General features: G+C 53.7%; 1 protein-coding gene across 4 annotated transcripts in view; it reads right to left on the reverse strand.

Annotated features, from left to right (window-relative positions):
- GSE1 (Gse1 coiled-coil protein) overlaps positions 1-22257 on the reverse strand; it is a 349700-nt gene that overhangs the window by 96268 nt on the left and 231175 nt on the right. Inside the window, exon 1 of one of the 4 annotated variants that reach the window (XM_074968871.1) lies at positions 12675-12695. The exons of 2 other annotated variants lie outside the window; for them this stretch is intronic. Coding sequence is in view for 1 of the 2 variants with exons in the window: in XM_074968868.1 (XP_074824969.1) it covers positions 9744-9780 (37 nt within the window). In the remaining variant the exon portion in view is untranslated. Of the gene's footprint in view, positions 1-9743; positions 9943-12674; positions 12696-22257 lie in introns of those variants that run through there. One more of the 4 variants, XM_074968868.1, reaches the window with a different exon arrangement.

Genomic DNA, 22257 nt, shown 5'->3' on the forward strand with positions numbered 1-22257 from the left:
GCGAAGCACCTTGGGATCCTTTGGGACAAGAGGGGCATAGAAATGTCAGATGATATTACTGTTACACTGGGATTACAAGTGCGCGCACACACAAACACACACACACGAGCAGTCATTACCACTATGGCAAATCTGTCTTTAAAACCATTGGAAACCAGGCTTAACCCAGGAATAAAGAGATTAAGGGGGAGGGGGGAAAAAAGGTTGGCGTAGTAATAACTTACTTCTCCCCTCCCCAAGCCATTCATGTCCAAACCATGACTACAAGCAAAGCACACTTACATACTCCCAGAGGAGATGGCCATAGTGGGGATGTAGAAGGAAGTTGGATTAAGATGAAGCAAGGAGAAAAGGCCACACATACCAGGACAGAGAACAGATATTCACCCAGATCATATAGCCTAGCGGTGCACAGGACTGGAAGTCAGGAATCCACAGTGTGTGACCTTGGAGAAATCCAGCCCCACCCCGCAGTGCCTCAGTTTCCACAGCAATGAACTGGGGCAAACATTACTGAGCCTCCTTTGTAAAGAGCTTTGAGATCGTTGGCTGGCAGGAGCACTCTGCCTGTGCCGAGCGTTGCCACCGCTACAGTTCTCTGTGGGGAAGAGTCCACCCCCAGCTGTAGGATCCCACTCTCAGAGGCCAAGCGGGTGGCTAACCTCCCCTCCAGCCCAGCAAAGCTATGAGGCAACACCCAGGAGCCAATGCATTGCCATCAGAGCCACTGGCTGCTCCTCCCGTGCGAATCCCCCAGTCACAGGGAGGGCGGAGAGGAGGAGTAACCTGCCGGGGGGGGTCAGGGAGGAGGACAGCTCCGTCCAGCAGGCCACGACTGGGCCCGCTCCCGTGCAGCCCCTTTGCCTTAGAAGCCTCGTCATAGGAGCTAAAGGCTTTGGGCCAAGTCCTAGCCCCAGTGGGTGAAGTCGGTGGCAGGTGCTTGCCCCATTGCCTGCAATGGGCGCAGGCCGTGTCCGCCCCTTTTGGCAACGGGCAGGCCGTGTGTTACGGAGCGGGGAGATGACGCCCACCTCGGATGCAACTGGGCGCCGGAGGGGGACACCCACCGAACAGGGAGCGGCAGTTGAAACGGAGAGCATGGCCTTACCCAACCTGCCCATAAAGCTGGGCACTGCGCTGATACCCAAACGAGCACCAGGCAGCGGGGCGGGCGCGTTCGATCTGCACCCGCTCGGCTGCAATGAGCTCGCTCGCTCTCGACCGGCCTCCGGGCAGGTGCCGCCCCGGGGAGCAGGGCTGCCGCAGCAGAACATACAGGAAGGGGTTAAAATCTCTCTTGTGCCGGCTGTGGTGCAGGGTGTGAAAACAGCCCCCCTCCCTTTCCCCTTCCCGCTGGAGCTGGAGCCGGCTGGCTGAAAGAGCCTCTGCTAATCACCGCTCAAGCTCTTGACACTTGTTCTGGGCACCACGGTGCCAAGCAGGGAAACAAAGGGAGCCGGGCCCTCGGCACCCTCTCCTGCACACAAAGGAAAGCCAAGGTGACAAAAATCTTTGGCTTTCCAACCGCCTGCCTCCCTCCCTCGCAATATTATTGATTTCCACTGCCTGCTCCTCGGGTCACAGCTCCCCTCCGCGCCAGTCATGAAAGCACCACTTAGCCCCTGTCCCACCTTCCCCCCCGCCCACAGCTAGCTCTGCAGTAATTAGTCCACGGACGCCCAGACATCAGGCCTTTTGCCGTGCGGTTTTTCTTTTTTTTGCTCCCTCCTTTTATATCCTCCCTCTTTCTTTTCTCTCTCTCTCTCCCCCCTTTCTTTCTTCCCCTTTCAAATAATCACAGGGAAACTAGCAAGCGGTTGACATTGTTGCCATGACGATCAAATTTAGGAGGGGGGGTGGTGTCTGGAACTAATCCTGTGTGAATTATGTTACAAAAGGGGGAGAGTGCTATCACCTCGGGGCTGAGCCTTGCCGGGGAGCTGCAGGGAGACGGGCCAGAGAGGGGCACGGCATCACCAGGTGCCAAGCACCCGCCTCACCCACCGACTCCAATGGGAGATGTTGGGGCTCAGCACTTCTGAAAAGGAGGCTGCAGGATTGTCCAGATGACTGTCATCTAAGGACCTAGGCAGAGCCCAACTTTTATAGATTTGTTGATTTTAAGGCCAGGAAGGGAAATTAGGCGATCCGGTCCGAGTTTCTCCACAACACAGGCCAAAGAATTTCACCCGCTAACCCCTGTATTGAGGCCAGTAACTGGTTTTTGACTAAAGCACATCTGACCTCTGGGGTGCACTGTCAAATTCGGCTTGTTCCCAGGCTTGGTAGTAGGAAAACGGAGAGGTGGGAAGGATTATAAGCCCCGCTCCCACCAGCTGCTCTTAATTTGCCAGGGCTAGGGGGACACCAGTGGGGTTTGAACTGTGGACGAGAGTCTGATCCGTGGCTGCGCATTGCTTTCAATCAATGGTGTTTGTGCAGGCGGCCTGACGGAGGAAACACATTCAAAACAGCCCTGAACCCACACTGGGATTTGAACCAAGGCGAAGCCCGATAAAACAATAAACCAACCCTAGCCAGGGGCCCTTCAAGACCAAATGGCTTTGTGGACCCAGATATGGCCAGGTGATAGTCTGGGCGTGGCTTTTAGCTGAAGCGTTCTGACTGGCCGGCCACGCTGACCCACCTGTCTTTGTTTGCAAGATTCCTACTGGGGCTGGCATGGAACTTGCCAAGGAGAAGGAAGATGAATAGCTCCCAAGGCTCAGCCAGGGAACCCAGTTTGAGCTGGGGATGCCCATAGGGAGTGGGGGCTAGTGATCAGGTCAGAGGGGTGAGAGGCTTTGCCACGGACTCACCCCACAGCCTGGGGAAAGTCACATCGGCTCCCTGCACCTGGCTTGCTCCTCCAGGGGAATAGCAGGCAAGAGGTGCTTTGTAAGCACCCTCTTGATGGGAGAAGGGATAAAAAGCCAGTCCCCCACCTTCTCCATCATTCACAGGACACACTGCTCCGGGGCTGCCAAGAGTACTATTTCATTGCCAGCCGCAGTGGTACCCCAGTGAGGCGCATTGCATTCGCCAGGCACTCATCTGCAATTTGCAGGGAGTCTGTGCACCCATGTGAGTGAGGTGGTGGGTGACAGGAAGCAGGAAACTTCCCTCCCACAAGCCCCACTTCACAGGGCATTTCTCTCTCCCCCACAGGAATGCCCTCATCTATTCATCAGCTCTGGTTCTGCCAAGGCTTGTTGAGGTAGGAAGCATGGCCTAGTGGATACAGCACTGAACCGGGACTCTGGAGACCTGGGTTCTCTTCCTGGCTTGGTCTCTGGCCTGCTGGGTGGCCTTAGGCAACTCAATTCCCCTCCTGTTGCCTCAGTTTCCCTTTCTGTAAAATGGAGAAAATGATCCTGACCTTTGTAAAGCACTCTGAGCTCTCTGGAGGAAACGCGCTACACACAAGAGCTTGGTATTATTATGATGTTCTTCTATTTAAAACCAGGGCTGGAGAGAGGGGACAGGTGCCACTTTCAATGCGACTGACGTATCACCTCAGCGCAGTCCCCCGTTGTTACCACTCCCCCCAGAACCCGTCATGGGGGGAGCTCTGGAGGCAGATTCGCACTGCGAGGCATGTGATTCAGCTAACCATAGCCTTTTTTGTACCGCAGGGCAGAACACTCCTGGGCACTTTTCCCAGCACCTTTCATCTGAGGATACGAAAGCGCTTCGCAAACTATTAACCAAGCGTCACATCAACCCTGCAGTCAGGGGCGGTAGGTCAGCACGGCACCCATTTTACAGCTTGGGATGTCGAGCCACGTACACCGGTCAGGCCCCCGGAGTCCCGACTTGCAGTCCCCCACTTTAACTACTAGCCCCCACACCCTCTGGGTGGGAAACGGAGTCCAAGCTGCACGGTATGGTTCCCCAGCGAGGCGCCTGGAGGCAGAACTACGGCCATGGCCCAGCAATGAGACAACCCCAGAATTAACAGGACCTTTCCCATGTAGGTGCTAAGCCAGGTGCAGCTGCAGGGAAGGGGTGTGAACATCCTCGCCAATGCCGGAGAACCCTGCCCACACACTTTCCCGAGAGGAAGGCTGAGCTCTGAGAACAGAGCAGGACACCGGAGGAACACAGCTTGGGTGAATCATCCTTAACGCAACGCAACTGACACAGGCAGGGCAGCGTTTACAGGGCAGACCCTAGATCCCACCATCTGCTCTGAGCCGCTGGCTAATATAGACACCCTGGGCTGAAATTAAGAACCATTCACAGAAGCCCTGACTCTGCAGCTATCCCCATTCAGCAAAACACCTAAGCATGCGCTTAAGGCTTTCCCAGAGCTTGAGCGTTTGCTGAAGTGGGGTCACAAAGAGAACCCCGATGGGATAACAGCACTGCCTAGCCAATCGCTGGGGAATTCGTGGGTATAAATGAACGAGAATCAAGGTGCCCAGAGATTCCTTCCTGGGGCCCCAAAGAAATCTGCAAGCTTAACCAAACCGAGGGTCTGACCCACAGTGACCCAGAGCCCAGGAAAGGGACTCCAGTGGGATTTGTGATAGGTCCAGAGATAGGTGGCTACATCGGAAGCTGGGAGCAGCCAGAGAGCGCGCGAGGTCATCGCAGTCTCCCGCAGGACGCTGAAAGGGAACGCGAACTCCGGTGCGGCAAAGCCAATTCTTCACGGAGAGCATGTGAGCTGCTAACCAGCAGTGTCCCCAGCCCTGCTCAAAGAGCACTGTCTCGTGGGACTGTTACATTATGGGGCCCAATCCCGAAGCCAAGGGGGGTTGCCACTGATGTGCATGACTCCCCGCCCCTACCACATCCATCCTAGCTCACAAGCCCTTCCACGGCTAGCTGGCTTGGGTGGAAACTGAGTTCCTTTCCACCACGCGTCAAGTTTGGAAATCAATTTCTCTGCCACAGGCAGCCCCAGCCCACTGCACACCCAGGTTCAAGGCTGGCTGCTGGACAGCTCAGAGGTCAGCCCCCAGGAACACAGCGTCACCTCGCACTCAGCACCCGTTTGCCGGGGGCTGAGTTGAGCTGATCTGACCAGGTGCTCCAGCCAAAGGCTGAGCAGGATGGCATGAATCAAACCAACCATCTTGGAGCCAACAAAAGGCATCACCACACTGATCTTCAGTCTACACCCTTCACAAGTTCAAAACAATCCAGCCATGCAAAAAAGAATCACCAATAAAGGGTTACTCTGCAAGGACCAGAGCTCCTGGCCGTGAAGCCGGCAGCCTGGCAATGGTCCTTGCTGGGGAACAAAACCCGCAACAGACAGTTCCATCCAGCTCACATGGAATGAGCATCAATCTACAGCCGCCTGTCCAGGCTGCCTCCCACCCCCTTGACAGCACTGCAGACAGAGAGGAAGCGTCCCAGGAGAAAGCCTCCCAACCGGGTACTGGGATAAATAGCAGCGAAGGGATTTCAGTTTTCTGTTCCTTCCTGGTCTTTAAAAGAAGTTTGGCTCCTTTGACATGAGCCCTGATGATGCTGTTAAAGCTGCCCTGCCCCACTTCAGCAGCAGCAGATACTGTCTGGTTGCCATGTCCCTTTACTAACGACTAGCTGAGCAGCCGTGCAAGGGAATGGGTCTGGTACTATGAATGGCTCAGAACTGCACCCTTCACTAGAGGAGGTGCAGGAGGGGGAGTGGGAATTTCCACTCTGATGAGTCGGTTCCTCAGCCTGGACCACGCACCCATCTAGATGGTGTAATGAGACCCCCAAAGGGCCTCGTCTGTAGTATTTCCACCAAGGCAGCCAGCCACAAGAAAGAGTTCTTGTCTACAAAAGAGGGGTGGGCGAACTAGGGTTTATAACGGTCAGCAAGGCCCTGTCTGCTCCTGGCTCAGAAGCAGCCATTGAAAGGTGAACTGGGCTACGGTTCCAGCCTTCCTGGCTGTGTTCCGGTTCTGGGCAGACCAGGGTTTGCTTTCTGAGGATCATTATTACAAGTGGCATATGATCAGCAGATTGGGAACGGGGTACGGCGCCTTCCACGACAGAGCCACCACTCCTCGGGCACCCCACCTTAGCAGTGACCATCTCGCTCATTCATTTCCTAACGCCTCTGTTATCAGAGCCCGACTGGACTGTGCGAGGGGGAACCAAGCCCACCGCAGAACTGTGCTGAGATCCCCAACTCACTTCCACCTAACCATCAGAGAGTTTTGCATAAGTGGTTAAGCGCAGGACTTGGAGCTCTGCATTCGAACCCTAGCTCTGCCACTGCCTGGCTGGGTGGACTTGGGCAAGTCACTTCCCCCACCTTGGTCTCCCAGTCTGTAGTGTGGGGCTGATGAGCAACCACTGCCTCACAGGGATGTTCTGAAGCATAAAAGTAAAACACGCAGTGGGTCCTGGGTGCTAGAGATGTGTAACATGTTGTTACTGGTCTATGGCCCACATGAACACCCCCCCCCACACACACACCACCATCGGTGCTCAAGGTGTAGGAGAAAGTATTGCCTCCAGGAATACAGACAGGGGGCACCCGCACTGGCACGGGAGAAGCTTGCATTGTTGCCGTCCTTGCTGCTGCTGCACCTGTTCCCTCAGACAGAGGCCTTCAGGCCTCTGGGTTAGTCAGTCTCACACCTTTTCTCAGTGCTTTCAATTTAAAATAAAAGTCATCCAGAGTGCGAGGCACCCACCTCCCTGTTCTTCTATCTCCCCGCCCCCGCAGGTTACAATGAGCTATTGGCCTGACATTACACACACAACTCCACCCCTGTGACCTATGGGTTTATGCGGGTCGCTGTGCATGACACCAGACAGCATGGGGACAGGTCCAGGGATGGATCAGAGACAGTTACAATGCTCCCCGGGGCTTCTGCAGCTGAGTCACTGCCATGATCATAAAACCACTCTGTAAAACGCTTGAAAGTCTGACTTAGAAGGTTGAAATTTACATCTGCTCTGACCCTACCTGTGCTGTTAGCATTTCCTAATGCCTCTGGTAGCTGCGAACACCTGCGTGCCATGATTTCTCTGTCTGACAGCACCTTGAATAGTCCACACATAATTTTCCTTAATTGCTTTAAATCTCAAAGGCTGACACTTCAATGCATCTCTTCTTTCTGATGCTGGAAAGAAAACAGACCACCTGATGGATGCCCAGAGAAGACAGAAATACAGTGGCCTGTGAACGGGAGGGGAATATCACTCTACTGGCAATAGATCATACTTTTCTATCACTCCCTGGAACAATTCCTTTTCTCACGTCTGGAGTTTATCTATTTCGATATTAAATGCCGGTTGGTTTTACCGGGTGTAGGAATTAGTGAACTAGCAATTATAGTAAACCAGAGAAGTTTCACGCAACAGGGGGCACTGTAAGTAAATACGGCTGGATTGGAACATGTTAAAAAATATTCTCACTCCATCTGCTTAGAGACTTTTCAGGCATTCCCTGTATGATTTTACAGGACAAAAAAAAAGTGGCATGTTTGTGCAGTTATTATTGATTTCCATTTTAAGCAGTGAAAAAAACCAGAGCAAGCGAGAAATGGAAACTCATGAAGACGAGTCCCCAAGGATCATAAAGACCTCATAAAAAACCTCAAAAACTTGGGAGGGGGTTAGGGAGCTGCACCCAGAGCAAAAGAAAAAAAAATGGCACTGAATGCAAATAAAAGAAAACTAATGAGCTCTGCCTCTCGGTTTTTATCTTTTGGGACACGTTTCCTGTTGGCCAGCACAGTGCATGTGCGTGGTGCCATATAAATAACTCCGCCTGCCTCAGATTGCACAGCACCCCTCACACCGGTTTCTTTCTTATGTACCCTCTGTGCTCAGTTTAAACAAGTCCCAAATAAAACAATAAGCACGCTTCCCAGGGATTGCAGCCACTGGGCTGAGAGACGCTGCGGATGCACCCCACTCAAGCATACTGACAGCTACTATCACAAAAGGGTTTGCCACAGGTAGATGAATATTGAGGATCTTCCTGGGTAATTGTAAGGCCCACACAGCTATAGGATCTGAAGGCCTCCAAGTATTAGTGATTTATCCTCTCTACCCCATTGTGAAGTCAGGATCCTAAGGGACCCTCTTAAGGGTAATAGGCCCTGAAATAACTAAATTAGTTGCAATTCGCACCATCAGTTCTTTTGGTGCAAATCTGTTTGTGGACATGCTAATTATCTCACAGACAAGTTACACTTGTGCAAATCCACTTTGGTGGAATAACTCCAGATTTACACCAGCGCGACCATGATAAGAATACAGCCTACCGTCAATCAGAAAGCAGCTGAGAAACTCAGGAAAGCCCTTCAGAACACAGAGTGAATTGACCAAAACAATGATATTTAACAAGATGAAAAGTCAAACTGGTTGCTAGCATTCATACATTACCATTGTGGGGCAAACAGAATTCCCTTCTCTGAGTATCCAGCAGACTTTAAAGAGCACTGTAGCCGGTTTAAACCCAGGCTGTTATGAAAGACTCACTCATCAACAACATTTTCAGTACAGGGAACTTTGCATCAGCTTAAAGACCTTTGGGGCTCTTTTTTTTTTTTAATAACAGTTCATTCCTGTAACTAACTGCCACATGCAAAACCCATTTCCTGAAACAAATAACCATCACAATCAGGCACTGCTAAGAAACCACCAAAGGAGTCACAACGGCAAAGGTAACTGGAGAGCTAGTCCTCCCACCAAAACCACACACGCCTGGTGCACGCAAGCAAGCAAGCGAGAAAAACCCACCGCAAACTTGACATCCCTAGCGCCGCGGTTTCATTTCGATGAGGACTTTAATTCAATATCTCTTGAAATACAGATGGGGGGACAGACGGACAGCCATCTCTTTCTAATCTGCCATTAAATTATCCATCTCCTTAAAAGCGTATGAGCTTAACTACAGATCTACAGGCAAAGCCGTCAACTCGTTTCCCCTGAACTTGCACTGAAGATAAAAAGTTGGTGTGCAAACTGTTGCTCCACTGTGAAGGGTTAATGAAGAGGAAACAAAACGGAGCATTATTCTTCCACTGCCATAAATATCTCTGTATGGCTTACCTCCTCTCCCCGCCCTGAGCAGCAAGGCGAGTGTCAGAAAGGCACATGTCAGAGCAGTTACACACACCTCCTATCAGGGGAAAATAACCTCAGGGACTTGGGGCAGAAAGGGGAAGGAGGGAAAGGAGGGGGAGAAAAGAGGAGAGACTTAGAGTCGCCACTTTGGTGCTGTCTGCTACATGATCGGAGCTCACTGAGCCATGAAACAATATTAGGCACCACTAGAAAGTAACTTCACACCATACTTCTTAATTCACCTTAGATTACTTAAGTGCTTCTGCCCTTTGCTGTTAAATAAAACAAGGCTCACCACTTAGCGAGCCAAGCAGGGCAGACAAAAGGAGCGAGATATGCTATACACCCCAAGGGCTGGGTGAAAACTACAGAGCTCACGTTGCACAAGGATTTCGGAGGGGAGGGGAGAGGGAAAGGAATACACAAGGGGGCCCGATTCTCTTTTCATTTACGCCTAACAGCCATGTAATTCTGGCGACTCCCGGTGCAGTTATTCCCAATTCACTCCTGATTCACACTGACACAACTCCACTGACTCCAGTGCAATTAATCCGGATCTACACCAACAGAATTCCATCGTCTCCAGTGGTGATCTGCAGGAGCGTGGTGTGTCAGAGAATCAGCGCCCATCTGTTATTATCAGCTGTACAATGAAAGAGAGAGGGAAGAGGGGGAACACACACAATCAAGCTCATCATGATTCTCCTTACCTGGTAAGTAATACAGAGGGGGCTTCAGTCCAAACATGATTTATGTTACAGCTCCATTGCGACCAGAAAAATCAAGGGTGAAAAGGATGAAGGGGTTGTCGAAGAAAAAAATAAACCACACCGAGGGGTTTTTTAAAAAAAAACACAAAAAACCCAAAGGCAAAAATAATCTAAATTATAATAATAATTAAAAAAAACCCAATGTTTTTAAAGCAGCGGGGAGGGGGAAGGGGGAAGGTCTCTTGCCAGTTTCAGCAGCAGCCTGTCACCTGCAGATCCACACGGAGGTAATTGACTAACAACACAACAGCACTTTAAACAGCTGCCATGCCTTGATGCCTTCCTTCCCCTGGTTTTCCTGCCTTTTTAGACTAGAGATGCAAATTACACAGAGAGAGAGAGAGGGAGAGAGAGAGACTGAAGAGTGAGGAGGAGGAGGAGAAAGAGGGATGGGGGGCAGAAAGGAGGGTCCCGGGCTGTAAAATCTTCTTTAGGGATTACTCATTTGGAGAGAGCGGGGGGGGGGGGAACAAGCCCCCAAAACCTGCGAGTTGTACGCTTTTCTCCATTCAATCATTTGAATGTCAAGGGCGAGCGGGGGTGGGGGGTCACTGGATTTGCTTCCAACAGGGCTTCATGTTCAGAATCAAAAGGGGGGGGGGAGAAAGAGGAAAGACAGATTGAGGGGGGGGGGGAATCTCTCTCGTTACCAAGGAGAAATCGGCTTTGTTTTCTTTCCCCCTTAGCTACCGGTTTACAAAAGGGCAAGGGGGGGGTAAGAAATTAATACCCCAAAGGAGTGAAGCTGAGATTTCTTCTTTAGGGGGAGAGCCCGGAGATCAGAGCGGCCCGAGCGGCCAGGAAGGGGGGCGCCGAGGCAGGAGCTGCGGCGGGCTTTTGATGGTGGTTGCGGGTCCTTCTCGCCGGTCCCTCGGTGTCCCGCCACCGACTCCGAAAGGAGCGAGCGGGAGAAGGGGGGAGGAAGAAAGAAAAGAGACGGAGAGGGAGGGAGAGAGAAACCCAAACCTCCCTGAGGCTACAGCCAGCCAGGCGGGGCGAGAAGAGCGCCTGGCAGCAGAAATCCCCCCCCCTTGATCAATTTTCATGCAAGAATCATTATCGGTAAATTGGAAATCTGGCTACTTGACAGCAGATTTGTCTCCTCTAATGAAAGCGGGAGGGTAGGAAACCATCAGGCATCTGTTCATCGCAGGCAGTCTCCAGCGCTTAATGCCGGGTTTGGTCCTCCGCTCCTGGACTGTCATCTTCTGCTTCCCCCCATTGCTTTTTTCTTTTTTTTTTCTTGGGGGGAGGGAGGAGAGGTGGGGCAGGGGGTACAGACGAATTTGTAGCCGTTTTCACGCCCGATCTTCCGGGGTGCAGGAAGCCAGGCGCCAAAGAAGCCAGTCCATGAAAACCTAGACGCAGACGTCTCTCTTTCCCCTTCCACCCGCCCAGATAACTACTATCCCCCCGGCTCCCCCAGCCTCCTGCAGCATCCAGCCCCCCACGCTTCGCAGGCCTCCCCAGCCCCCCCGGAGGTGGGCTGTGTTTCCAAGCAGCTGCTGGTCAAAAACAAGCCAAACGATAAGCCATACAAAAGACCTCCCAGCCACTTAAAAACATTTGCCTTCACGGCCTGCCCTGAGCCTTTCTCTTCCCTCTCTCTGCCTCGCACATAAAAGCCTGCCAGGAGCAGCGGGGGCCAGGAGTTAACTATCTTGACTGAGGAGCAGAGAGAGAAGAAGAAAGAGGAGGAGGATCCAAAAACTCCTACCTGCCCCAGAGGCTGGCTGCCAGCAGCCCCGGCTGCCACACACACACACACACACACACACACACACCCCTAGCCAGGTTCAGACTACAAGCCTTGTCCCTCCCCCCCCCATTCCCCCTTTCCTCCCCAGTCCGAAAATATCCCTGTTGTGACTGTAATCAAGTGCCTGATACAATCTCACATTCCCTCTCCACCCAGGCATTATGAGATCCGGGAAGACATGCTCGCAGGCAAATCGGGCTAATAAATGCTATTACTGAGCTCAGGCTGCACCATAGTAACAAAGGCCCAGGTTTAATTTGCTTTAAGTAAACGATCAAGTGACACAATGTGCTGTGGGCCTTCCGCCCCTTTCCCCCACCCCCTCCAGAGCTGCCGGCTGCTTTCACTGCCGAAGTTCACCAAGGCAAAGGTGTGATATCTCCCTACTGCAAGAGAAAGCCACATCCTGTCTGATAACTGACCAGCCCATGCATCAGCTTCAAGATACAGTCCCTGCACAGTGGTGTGGCTTCCCCTTTGAAGTCAGAGTCACAAAGGATCCCAACTGCATGGGTGCTTATACCCTTATTGCACCTGGAAGTCCAAAAGCCACCAGCAGGTTGAAGAGACATCATCTGCATTCCCATCCATGCATAGAAATGGGGTCCATACCTCAGGGGCACATGGCTCCTCATTGCACATCTACTCCTAGACAGGCAACTACAGACTCTTTTAAACCAGTCCTGTATTTCATATAACACACCGTGGGCCTGATCCAAAGCCCACGGCTTTCCCTGGGATCTGGATCAGGCGCTGTAGGACAGAGAAATACACAAAGGAAGAACCGTGCTACTTTCAGATGATGCCAGAGTCCCCCTGAAGCTAATTTGGCAAACAATATTTTGTGCAGGATGAATGGGTTTTTTTCTGGTTGAAAACCACGTAAGGAAGCCCAAAGCTTCCATCTGCCAATATTGGAGCTGAAAGTATTTCTGGGTGAGCAAGCGGGGGGTGAAATTCAGGGCTCTCTCATGTACCCAAGTATTTCAGAGGCCCTTTTTTTAAGCTACTTTGCAGGAAAATCCACTGGAGCCAAAGGGGGATCCCCCCCGGCAGCGAACGAACACACACACGTACACATGGTTTGATTAAGCAAAAGTAAAAGCACTTACAAAGTGAAATGACTTTGCCTTGTCCTCGACCTGTCCCCTAACGGTTCAGTGGGTGTAGACAGAGCACAGGCTCCTATCAGCCCAGCCAGTCTGGGCAGGAGATAAGCAATAGCTTAATCCTCCCCCGTCCCCAGCCTCCCCCTGAGTGCTAGGGTGGCCGCAGAGCCCTCGGTGCTGTGTGTGCTTCCTCCCCGCCCCTGAGCGGGGGGGTGGGGGGGGGTGTTGACCCAGTGGAAATAATCTGTTCTGGGGCCATGACAACACAAACGCTGAGCATCTCTGACCCTGCTTTTTTTTTTTTGCTGGGTGACCCCGGGCTCCCCTGTGGGCTCGTGTGCCCGGGAATCTCTCTGGTTCCAGGGCACTGGCTAGCATCACCCACCCTGCTCCTCACACAGCGGGGCCCTTTGTGCAAGGGCTTTCAATCCCCACCCAGCCCTCAGCACCCAGACCTCCCCCCACCCCAGCCTGCTCAGACTGTCACTCCAGATCCACGCCTGTGAGCAAGCACAGACACAGCCAGCCAGGTTAGGCCAGGCTCCCATTAAGGAATAATGGCCAATGTAACCCCTAAGGTGATGCTTCCTCCCATCATGACCCCAACTCTTCCGCTAGTCCTGGGGTGCGGTTTGTGCCATAGCCTCTGCCCCCACAACCCTGACAACAATTCCGCCTCCCCTTGCAGGCGCTCTGTTTTCAGCTGCCATGCCTTTACAGGTTTTTAATTCGCCAGGATGACACTAACGTCGGAGATAATTAATACTACCACCCCCCCCATCAACGGTATATGCTAATGGCGTGAGCCATAAAAATTAATTTGCAAACATGTCATTACACAATAGAGGTACAGGCAATAAACCTGTAATTACAGGCCAATCACAGAGCGGGTACAGAGGGAGGGGTACCTTGCCAATCCATTTTTTTTTTGTTTTAATCATATAAAGCTCTACAGGAGAATGGTTTCACTCAGTTAAGTTGGACTCCACTTCAAAAGCAAGCTGTGCCTCTGAGGCAGAGAGCACCTCTTGGCAGGCGTAAATAAATATCAATTAATAAATACCAAATAACACCTTGTGTTTTTCATCAACACATCCCAAAGTGTTCTACAAAGCAAGTCAGTCTCATTAGCCCTATGGGGAAACTGAGGCACAGGACAGGGAAGTAACTTGGCTAAGGACACCCAGCAGGCCAGCAGCAGAGTGGAGAACAGAACCCAGGTCTCCTGCACCCCAGTTCAGTGCTCGCTCCACTAGGCAAACCTGCCTCTAATCAGCAGGGGAGAAGGAGAGAAGCTGGGAAGGATGGACACATCAAAGACAACTGCCTGAGCCTAGCAAGCAAGGGACAGAAGCGCTGAGTCTGCTCAGCTGACAGCCAGATGTCAAATCCCCGCACGTCTGGGGCTGTCTGGGCCCAGAGTTTTGCTTGGGCCCAGCACAGACAGGGCTGTCTAGGAACTTCAAAGCCCGGCTGAGTTTGAAGGATCCCAAGGTTTCGACCTGCCTGTACTAAGGGAAATCTTTGAGCACAGGGCAGGATGAGTTGCAGGCCCCCCTCCTGCAAGGAGCTCAGTGCGGGCGTATCCTGGGGGCTCTGCCCCACTGCAGAGGGTCCATCCACGCAGTGTCCATAAACGCATCTCAGCCAGGCCTGTCCCTTCCTATGTGTTTGTACCGCAGCCAGCACACAGGGGTCCTGACCCAGTGGGGCCTCTGCACAGGACTGCAGTCTAGATGGTACAGAAGAAGAACGGCACTGGCAGCAGTGATGGGGAGGGGGGAGGGCAAAGCTGAGGTGCTCCTGTGACTGGATGGGAGCCTCCAAGTCATGCTGTGGGGGGGGAGGGGGGATACACACTGCGGTGCAACACTGGGCCGCCGGATTGAGAAACGGGCATGCCTGAAGGAGCTCTGCCCCTTGCAACATCTGAAACCCAACTGAACTAACTGACACCCTGATTCCTCGCCCCCAGCCCCCATCCAACCTCCGGTGGCTCAGCAGGAGAAGGAAACGGCAGCGAGCCCGTTCACGTCTCCTGAGTTACACAGACTCTTGTTTCAGAGTAGCAGCCGTGTTAGTCTGTATCTGCAAAAAGAACAGGAGGACTTGTGGCACCTTAGAGACTAACAAATTTATTTGAGCATAAGGTTTCGTGAGCTACAGCTCACTTCATCGGATGCTTCACTTGAACAAGGTTTTTAAACACGAGGCCGAGGGGGAAAGTTCCCAGTAGAAGGTTGGTCCGATTGTGAGGCCCTAGAGCGCAAGGCATGCATCTGGCGGCGTGAGCATGGGCCTGAGAGCCATGGCTGGCCCAGGTAAATTGCTTCCCCCTCCGTGCCTCAGTTTCCAAATTGGTCATCTGAGGCTGCCAATCCTGACCCACTTCCCAGTGGGGCGAGAGGATTAACTGGCTGCTGTTTGCACCACTGCTGAGCTCTAGGCATGGGCCAGATGATATTAGCGAGACGCTACAGAGTGGCTCGGGGCGCTAACTCGACCTGTTTGGCAGGAGCTGCTGGCCATGCATCCCCATCTCCCTCCGACACACTTTCAGGCCCAGCTCAGCTCGGCGGTCTGTGCACTGCCCACACATGCTCACCCTCCCCATGCCAGGGCCTCCAGGGTTCGGTGATGGGAAGGGAAATGATGCCAGGCAGCAGGAATTGGCCACCTGGAAACGAGCCATTGTTTGCTTTTGTGTACTGAGCGCCAAAGGGTGGGGTGAATAACCCAGCTCAGGGAGCCCCTCCGGGGTTTGGCATTTTCGATGGAATATTTCCCCTGCGTCTGCTAAGTGCCCTTTAGACTCTTACAGAAGTGTGCTCAGCGTCCAGTGACAATCCTGGGGTGTATTCATCTCCCAGGAGCACCTAGAGGTAACAAACGCAAAACCACAGAGTAGCCATCTGACAGCCAGGCCGGGCCGGAGAAAAGAAAAGCAAACCCGACTCCTCTCTCTTAATGGGACCCCGGTTCCTTTCCCCTCTCCGGATCAGCTGTGAGTTAACTACTGCATCTGGATCTGTGCTGGAACAGAGGGGCCCTGCCTGCCCTCTAGCGGAGGAGACAATGCCATAGCAGAGAGACAGGCCAGGCAAGTCTCCAAAGGGGGTAAAAACAGATCCTCTCCCCACTTTGTAAGGTGCCGCGAATGCTGAGGTTGTCATGCCAGAGCTGCTGAGAGCTCCCGAAGCAGGATGGTTCAGATCGCACCAGCACGTGGCATCTGCCCATCTCCTTTCCAAACCCTCCGGAGCAGCAAGGTCTGCTTTTAGCAGGAAGCCTCAGAAATAGCTGAACGCTAGCAGGGCTGCTTTCCATAGGCCGTGCTACTCCCTCCCCAATGCCTGACTCATATCCTGCGCCCTGGGCTCGAGCCCGCCACAGCAAACGATGATCGGACACCTTGTCTGCCTCGGAGCTCCAGAGTCTGGTGAGGGTCCGTGTGAGCTCACGGCTGGATGTAGCAGCCGACACATAAAAGCAGGTGATGCACCCTGTGTCCTGCAAACACACAGTGGGAGTGGGGTAAACTGTAGCACTCCGTACATTGACAGCGCTGCAATCAGCCCACCTGCCCCTTCAGTTCTCCCATCACGTACCATTTGAGGCTCTCAAAGCCCATCGCAAACGTTATCAAACTGACCCCTGTGAGATAGGTCAGGCTAATCCCCATTTTACTGATTGGGAAACCGAGGCACAACCAAGATCACTCAGCTGGTCTGCGGCAGAGCTCCTGAGGTCCTATATGGGAGTTTTCAACTTTAAATCCTTAGGCAAGCTTCTGCCATAACCCTTGACAAATGGCTCCTGGTCTCCTGATCTTATTTATGACTTTTCAATGGACACAGCTTGTTCCTGACACCAAGTGCAAACAGGTAACATTTCAGCCTGCCAAACCCTGAGCCACACGTGCTGGGATCCCTTCCTCGCTGCCTGCATTCTGGCAGGTGGGGGAACCTGTTCCCAGGATTCTCTCCCTCTGTTTTCTTTGCAACCCGCAGTGCCAGGGAGGCCAGGGCAGAGCACCTGCTGCCCCAGCCAGCTGCAGGGCAGGTGACTGCCATACAAGCTCCACTCTGACCTGCCACTTTCCCGCAAGTCCACTCTTAGCAGGCTGCGAGAAGTGGACCATCAGAAAGCAGGCGGGGGGCAGGGTGGGAAAGCGGTGCCATGCTGAGAATGCTTCCGCTCCTTTCACTCTGCCCCAGATCCCGCCTAGGTGGCATGCACTAACCTGGCCTCTGCGCTGACCCAGTATGGCAGGGTTGGAGCGCCTCGTTCCTACAGCTGCAGCAGAGCGAGCAGGGGGCGTAGATGTGCATGCACTGAGCATTCAGATTAGATCTCAGCTCTGAGTTAAAGCGAAAGCCTCGGTGACAGGAGAAAAATAAGCCCTGTCTCTCCCATGAGTTATACAAGCTCTTATGAGCTACGTGCATGGGCCTAACCTATTTGGGTACGTACAGTGATCTACTGATGCTGAATGCTGCCCACATTCCCTCGGCGCCTGTTTGCGCCCTGCCTCTCCCGCTGTGCTTGCCTGGGGCAAACCTCATTACCAAGCCACTAAGAGAACCAAACAGGCCAGCGAAACCTGCAACTGGTGTGCCCGGCTCTACCTTTCTCTCTCTGGATGGGCCGAAACCACCCGGGAATGTGCCCAGGAGTTACCCAGACAGGGGCATGAGGCCCTGTGCTTGAAACAACCAGGCTTCCTGTGGGGAGGGGAGGAGGGGAGATCCCACATAGCACGACTGGCTGAGGGGAAGCCAGGGCCCAACGTTTGCTGTAATTTGACGGGAACATTTTTTGACCTGCAAAGGCTCCAGGCAGAAAAATGGGTCCCATTCAAATGAATGCAGCTCTTCCAAGCCAGGGATCCCTCAGAAGCTCAGGATGGATTTTATGAGCACTCTTGCAGGTCACACCAGGGACTGAGGTCTCTGAGGGGAGTAGGGACAGCAGGAGCTTTCCAGCTCTTTGCTTTGCAAGCCATGGGATGGCACCAAGGAAGGGACTCTGGCTCCCGACAGGTCTCTGAAATGGGGGCGCAATCTCCCAAGGGAAGGCCTGGAAGGCACAACCCACATAAGCCAGAACCAAAGGGAATGTGTACGAAGCCCCCGAGAAATGAAACCTGCCCAGCCCTGCCTATGTCCCTACACAATTACAACGTTGGGAGAAGCATCACCCTGAATTTCTGGATAGCTGGGCTCTATCCTGCCTCAGGCTGCCTGTGACAATGGGAAGAGGTGTGTCCCCCTCTTCTGAATGCCATAAACTTCTGCCAGAACTGGACTGGGTTCCCCACTTTCTTCAAACCACGTTAAGCACAGAGTACGGGACAGGTGTCGGGACAGTTGCAGTCGTACCAGAAAACAGGAGCAAACCGCAGGAAGGACTCCCCATTGGCTGCCTGGCACCAGTTGGACCCACAATCAGAGAGTGGTGAGTCAGAGACACAATGGGTGCTAGAAACGAGTGTGTGTGTGTCACGCGTGAAATGGGCACTAGAAGTGTCTGTGTGCGTGTAATGGGTGCTAGAAACGCGTGCGTGTGTGTAATGGGCGCGAGAAATGTGTGCGTGTGTGGGTAGAGAAATCAAACAAACAAAATAATCAAAGCAGCACTGGCAACAGCCTTACATTAAATAAAAAGCTCAGCAACGATTTCCTGTTCTCATTGACCTCTGACAATGAAGAATACAGACATAAATCCATATTTTTAAACCAATCTGAATCCCAGCCAGGCCCACAAAACCATTTATAGCCTCCGATTTGGATGGGGAACGAGCAGGAAGGCAGTGGTTTCTTTAGGCAACATTCCCCAGGGGGAGAATGAAAAGTGTGTGTGTGTGTGTGTGTGTGTGTGTGTGTGTGTATATATAAAATAAGGATTGTTCCTCTGACACCGTCCCCCCAACTCATGAATAAAACATATGGCTGTGTAACTGGCTAATTACGATGTGATGACAAACCCGCTAGTCGCTGGGAAAAGAAATCAGCTTTTTAATCACCCAAGTTCCCTCGGCCTCCAACGTAAGTAGAATAGTATATTCCGGTCTCACACACATACCCCGTCTCCTTGGCAGACGGCCCCCTTTCCTGGCAGTCATTTTGGGTGGTATGTTCCAATGAGCCTAAGGGAATGATGTCCAAATCCCCCTGGAATCTAGGCTCCTTGGGAAATCCCAGCCCATGCTCTCTGGGGTGTCCCTGCCTTGGTGGCATTGGGAGGGCCGCTCCGAGGCCACCCTTCTGCCCTTTGCACTGACATATAAACAGGGCAGGGCTCAACCCAACCTGCACCCGGCTCCTGAGGCCATACCCGGGAACTGAGGGCTGACCGTGCTTGTGCTGGCTCTCTGCACAGGGCGGAATTTCCCCCAGAATGCACCGGGGCTTCTCTCTGGGGTGCACATTGCAAAGGCCTCCAGCGCCTCCCCAGAGCCCATTCCCCACCCTTCTGGCTCAGACTGAGCTCCCCTTTGCCCCCTTTCCGGCCACCACTCCCAGCTCCACTCCCTCGGACAGCTCAGCACAGGCCTGATGCTCACTCACCCCCTTCCCCGCTCACCCCACAGGGTGCCTGTTACAAGTGGAGGGCCAAAAGCTGCTCTTGGGTACAGCAGGGGAAATCTAGAGTAATCCCACTGCCTTCACAGGGATTACTCCAGATTTACACCAGCCTAACCAGGAGCAGAGTTTAGACAATCAAATCCTCAGGCTCAGATTCTCAGGTGGTGCAAATCAGCCTCGCTTTATTGGTTTCTGAGGATCTGGCCTGTCCCACTGATTTTTACAGTGGTCCCATCCTGCTCTGCCAACACGTTGTCTAGGTCCTACACATAAACAAAGCTGCACAGCTGCTATCACAGCCATTGCTTGGAAGCAGGGGCGGGCAGGGAGAAATCAACTCCCATTATGCACGGGTCAAACGCTGCAGATTGCTCCCCAGACCTCCAATACGCCCGGCGGGGGAGAAACTCAACACTTCCAGCCACTGCTGCACCCAGCTCTCAGCCACCTTCTCCGGGCTGAGAGTAGCCTGCCTCTCGCACAGCTCAGCAGCTGCCAGGGAACATACAGAGCGAGCAGGGGCTTAAACGTTCAAACCACGTTGTGCTTTTCCCAGCAAGGCACCTCAGCCCTTCGCCTGCACACCAGCCACCCCGCTGCAACCCTCTGCTCGGCGTGAGATAGATTCCCTGCAGGCCCTGCAGCGGTCTGAACTCAACCCGTGTACGCAGCTCGGCCGAACAGCAGCCAAAGTGAAGACGCAAGGCGGGGCTGGGGGGTCATCCCCAGGTACTTCAATGCTGTTCAACCTCCAGGAGGGGCAGGAATTGCTCAGGATTTCCCCGGGGGGGGAGGTGTCAAAGATGAAAAACAGGCAGATGGACAGACAGACAGAAGGTGTGTATGGAGATGGACGGGCAGATGGGTATTTTTATCCCGCAGGGAGCTCTATTAGCCTGCCGGCCCAGGGAGTTGAGGGGGCCCCTGTTGTTTCCAGCTGGATTGGTCAACGTGCTGGGGACGTTCCATAGGGTGCAAGCTGCCCTGGCCGAGGAGAAGCAAAGGGGACCGGCTGACCTGGCCACTCTTTCTTGTCTAGCTCTAGCAGTGATGAGGCGAAAGCACAGAGACTGGAGTGCAAGTTGCGTCTTTGATCGATGACAGATGCTGGGTCCTCTCTCCTTTTATCTGCCATCAAGCTGCAGGCGAGGCAGGCGTGGGCAGAGGAGAGAGATGGCGCAAACCAGAGAGCGTGTGAAGCTGGCACAGAGGCTCAGCAGGCCTGTGCTTGTCACAGCCTCCATGCTCCCAAGAGCAGCATCTGACCCTTCAGCAGCGCGGCAAGCTGCCTGCTCCGGCTCCCCAGCCAGCACGTGGAGGAGCCCTGGCTCTCCCAGCTGTGCGCCATGCAACCAAGAATCCTAGCGGGCCTCACTTCCCCTTCAGAGAGACAGGCCCCGTCTGCTCAGGGCAGATGGGTGTGTCTCGCCCCAGCATCCTGGGAATACTGACCGACTGCCTGAGGTGCCAGCCTCTGTCCTGTCCTACAAGCACGGGATCTCTCTTTCCCGCAGGCTCACGCTGCCAGGCCTGGGTCTGCGTCCAACCGGGGCTGAGTCCTGGAATGAAGAAGCGGCTCTTGTAGGCCAGGCCTTTGTCGCACTCTCAGAAACATGTTCAAAGCAGGAGAGGTCCCTTTCCTCCTCTCTGGGCACAGCTCCTGCCCGGGTACATTGCACCCAGGCACTGAATGAGAGCAGACCCCCCCCCGGCCTCGAGGAGAGGACGCTGCAGGCCAGCTCAGTCACCCCGAGATTCAGTGGCACCCTGGTGGGGACAGCAACCCCAAGCTGTCTGTCCTGTCGGCCAAACATAATCAAACGAGCACCAGGGCAATGGATCCAACTTGTGCTGACAGAGCAGCAAAGCCCACGTTCCTGTGTGCAGTGCAACGGAGCGACCCTCGGGTTCAGGGACGCCCCTCCCATGGGAATGGTTCCTGGGCGCAATGCCCTTCCAGACCTTCCCTGTCCCTAGCCCCTATCGTTCTGGGCAGCTGCCCGGTGCGTTCTCTACCCAAACCGGAGTAGATGGCAGCAAGAGCAGCAACGGTCACACCAGCATGCCTGTGGAGACCCCCCCACCCCCAGTAAGGCAAGGTAGTACAGTTACCCCTGAGAGGTTCCGTGATCTGCCCAAGGCCAAGTCCTGCTTGCATTGCAGGGCACCTGGTGCCCAGTTCAGCTTGGATCCACTAGGCCATGCTGCCTGCTTCCCCGAAGGGCTGCAATGCAGGCGGCAGGAGGTGCTTCGGACAGTAGGAGCTCCTTAGAAAGGTGGAGCAGACAGAGGGGGGCTGCATTACAGGCTGGGAGCTTGCCTGCGCTGGATTCCCTGGCTCACCTCAGCTGCATGTCTCGCCCTCACCGGAGCGTGAGAAGCAGCTGCAGTTTCAGACGCCGTCTCCAATTCACCCCAGAGCCGGGGAAGGGCGGGGGGAACTTCTTGTTTCTCCGGCATCACCCAAAGCCACATTCGAAAGAGCTTCCTCTTCCCAGGTACAGAGTCAGCCCGGCCAGGGCTTTTCTTCCTCCTCTCTCGACCTTGACCTTTGCCCCCCAGCGCATTTCAGTTTAGAGGGGAGCGCGCGGAAGCCTGGGCGCTGATTTCCATGCTGGAACCATCAGCATTTCCCGGAAGTTGCCCACATCACGAGCCATGCCGGCCCCGGTATTCAAAGCAAGCAGCATTTTCTGGGTGCCTACAAATGTTCCCAGTGCTGCCTACAGGGCTTTATTGTCAAGCTAATTAGTCTTAAAAATACACTCAGGCTGGCTGGGCTGAGCGCTGATTGCTGTCTGGAGGCGGCGGGAGTGGGAAGGGAGCTCAGAGGAATTGCAACTGGGATATGAAACCTTTCACGTCTCTAGGTCACTGCTTTGAAACAGGCCCCAGTGCAGCCGGTGGGCTCAAACAGGCTCAAACCATTTCCTGACCTTTGCGCAATGAGCTGCTGGTTCTTGGTTCTCAGCCTGGCTCCCAGAGTCTAACGTCACTCC

Source organism: Natator depressus, chromosome 12 (assembly GCF_965152275.1).
Source record: "Natator depressus isolate rNatDep1 chromosome 12, rNatDep2.hap1, whole genome shotgun sequence".
NCBI lineage: Eukaryota > Metazoa > Chordata > Testudines > Cheloniidae > Natator > Natator depressus.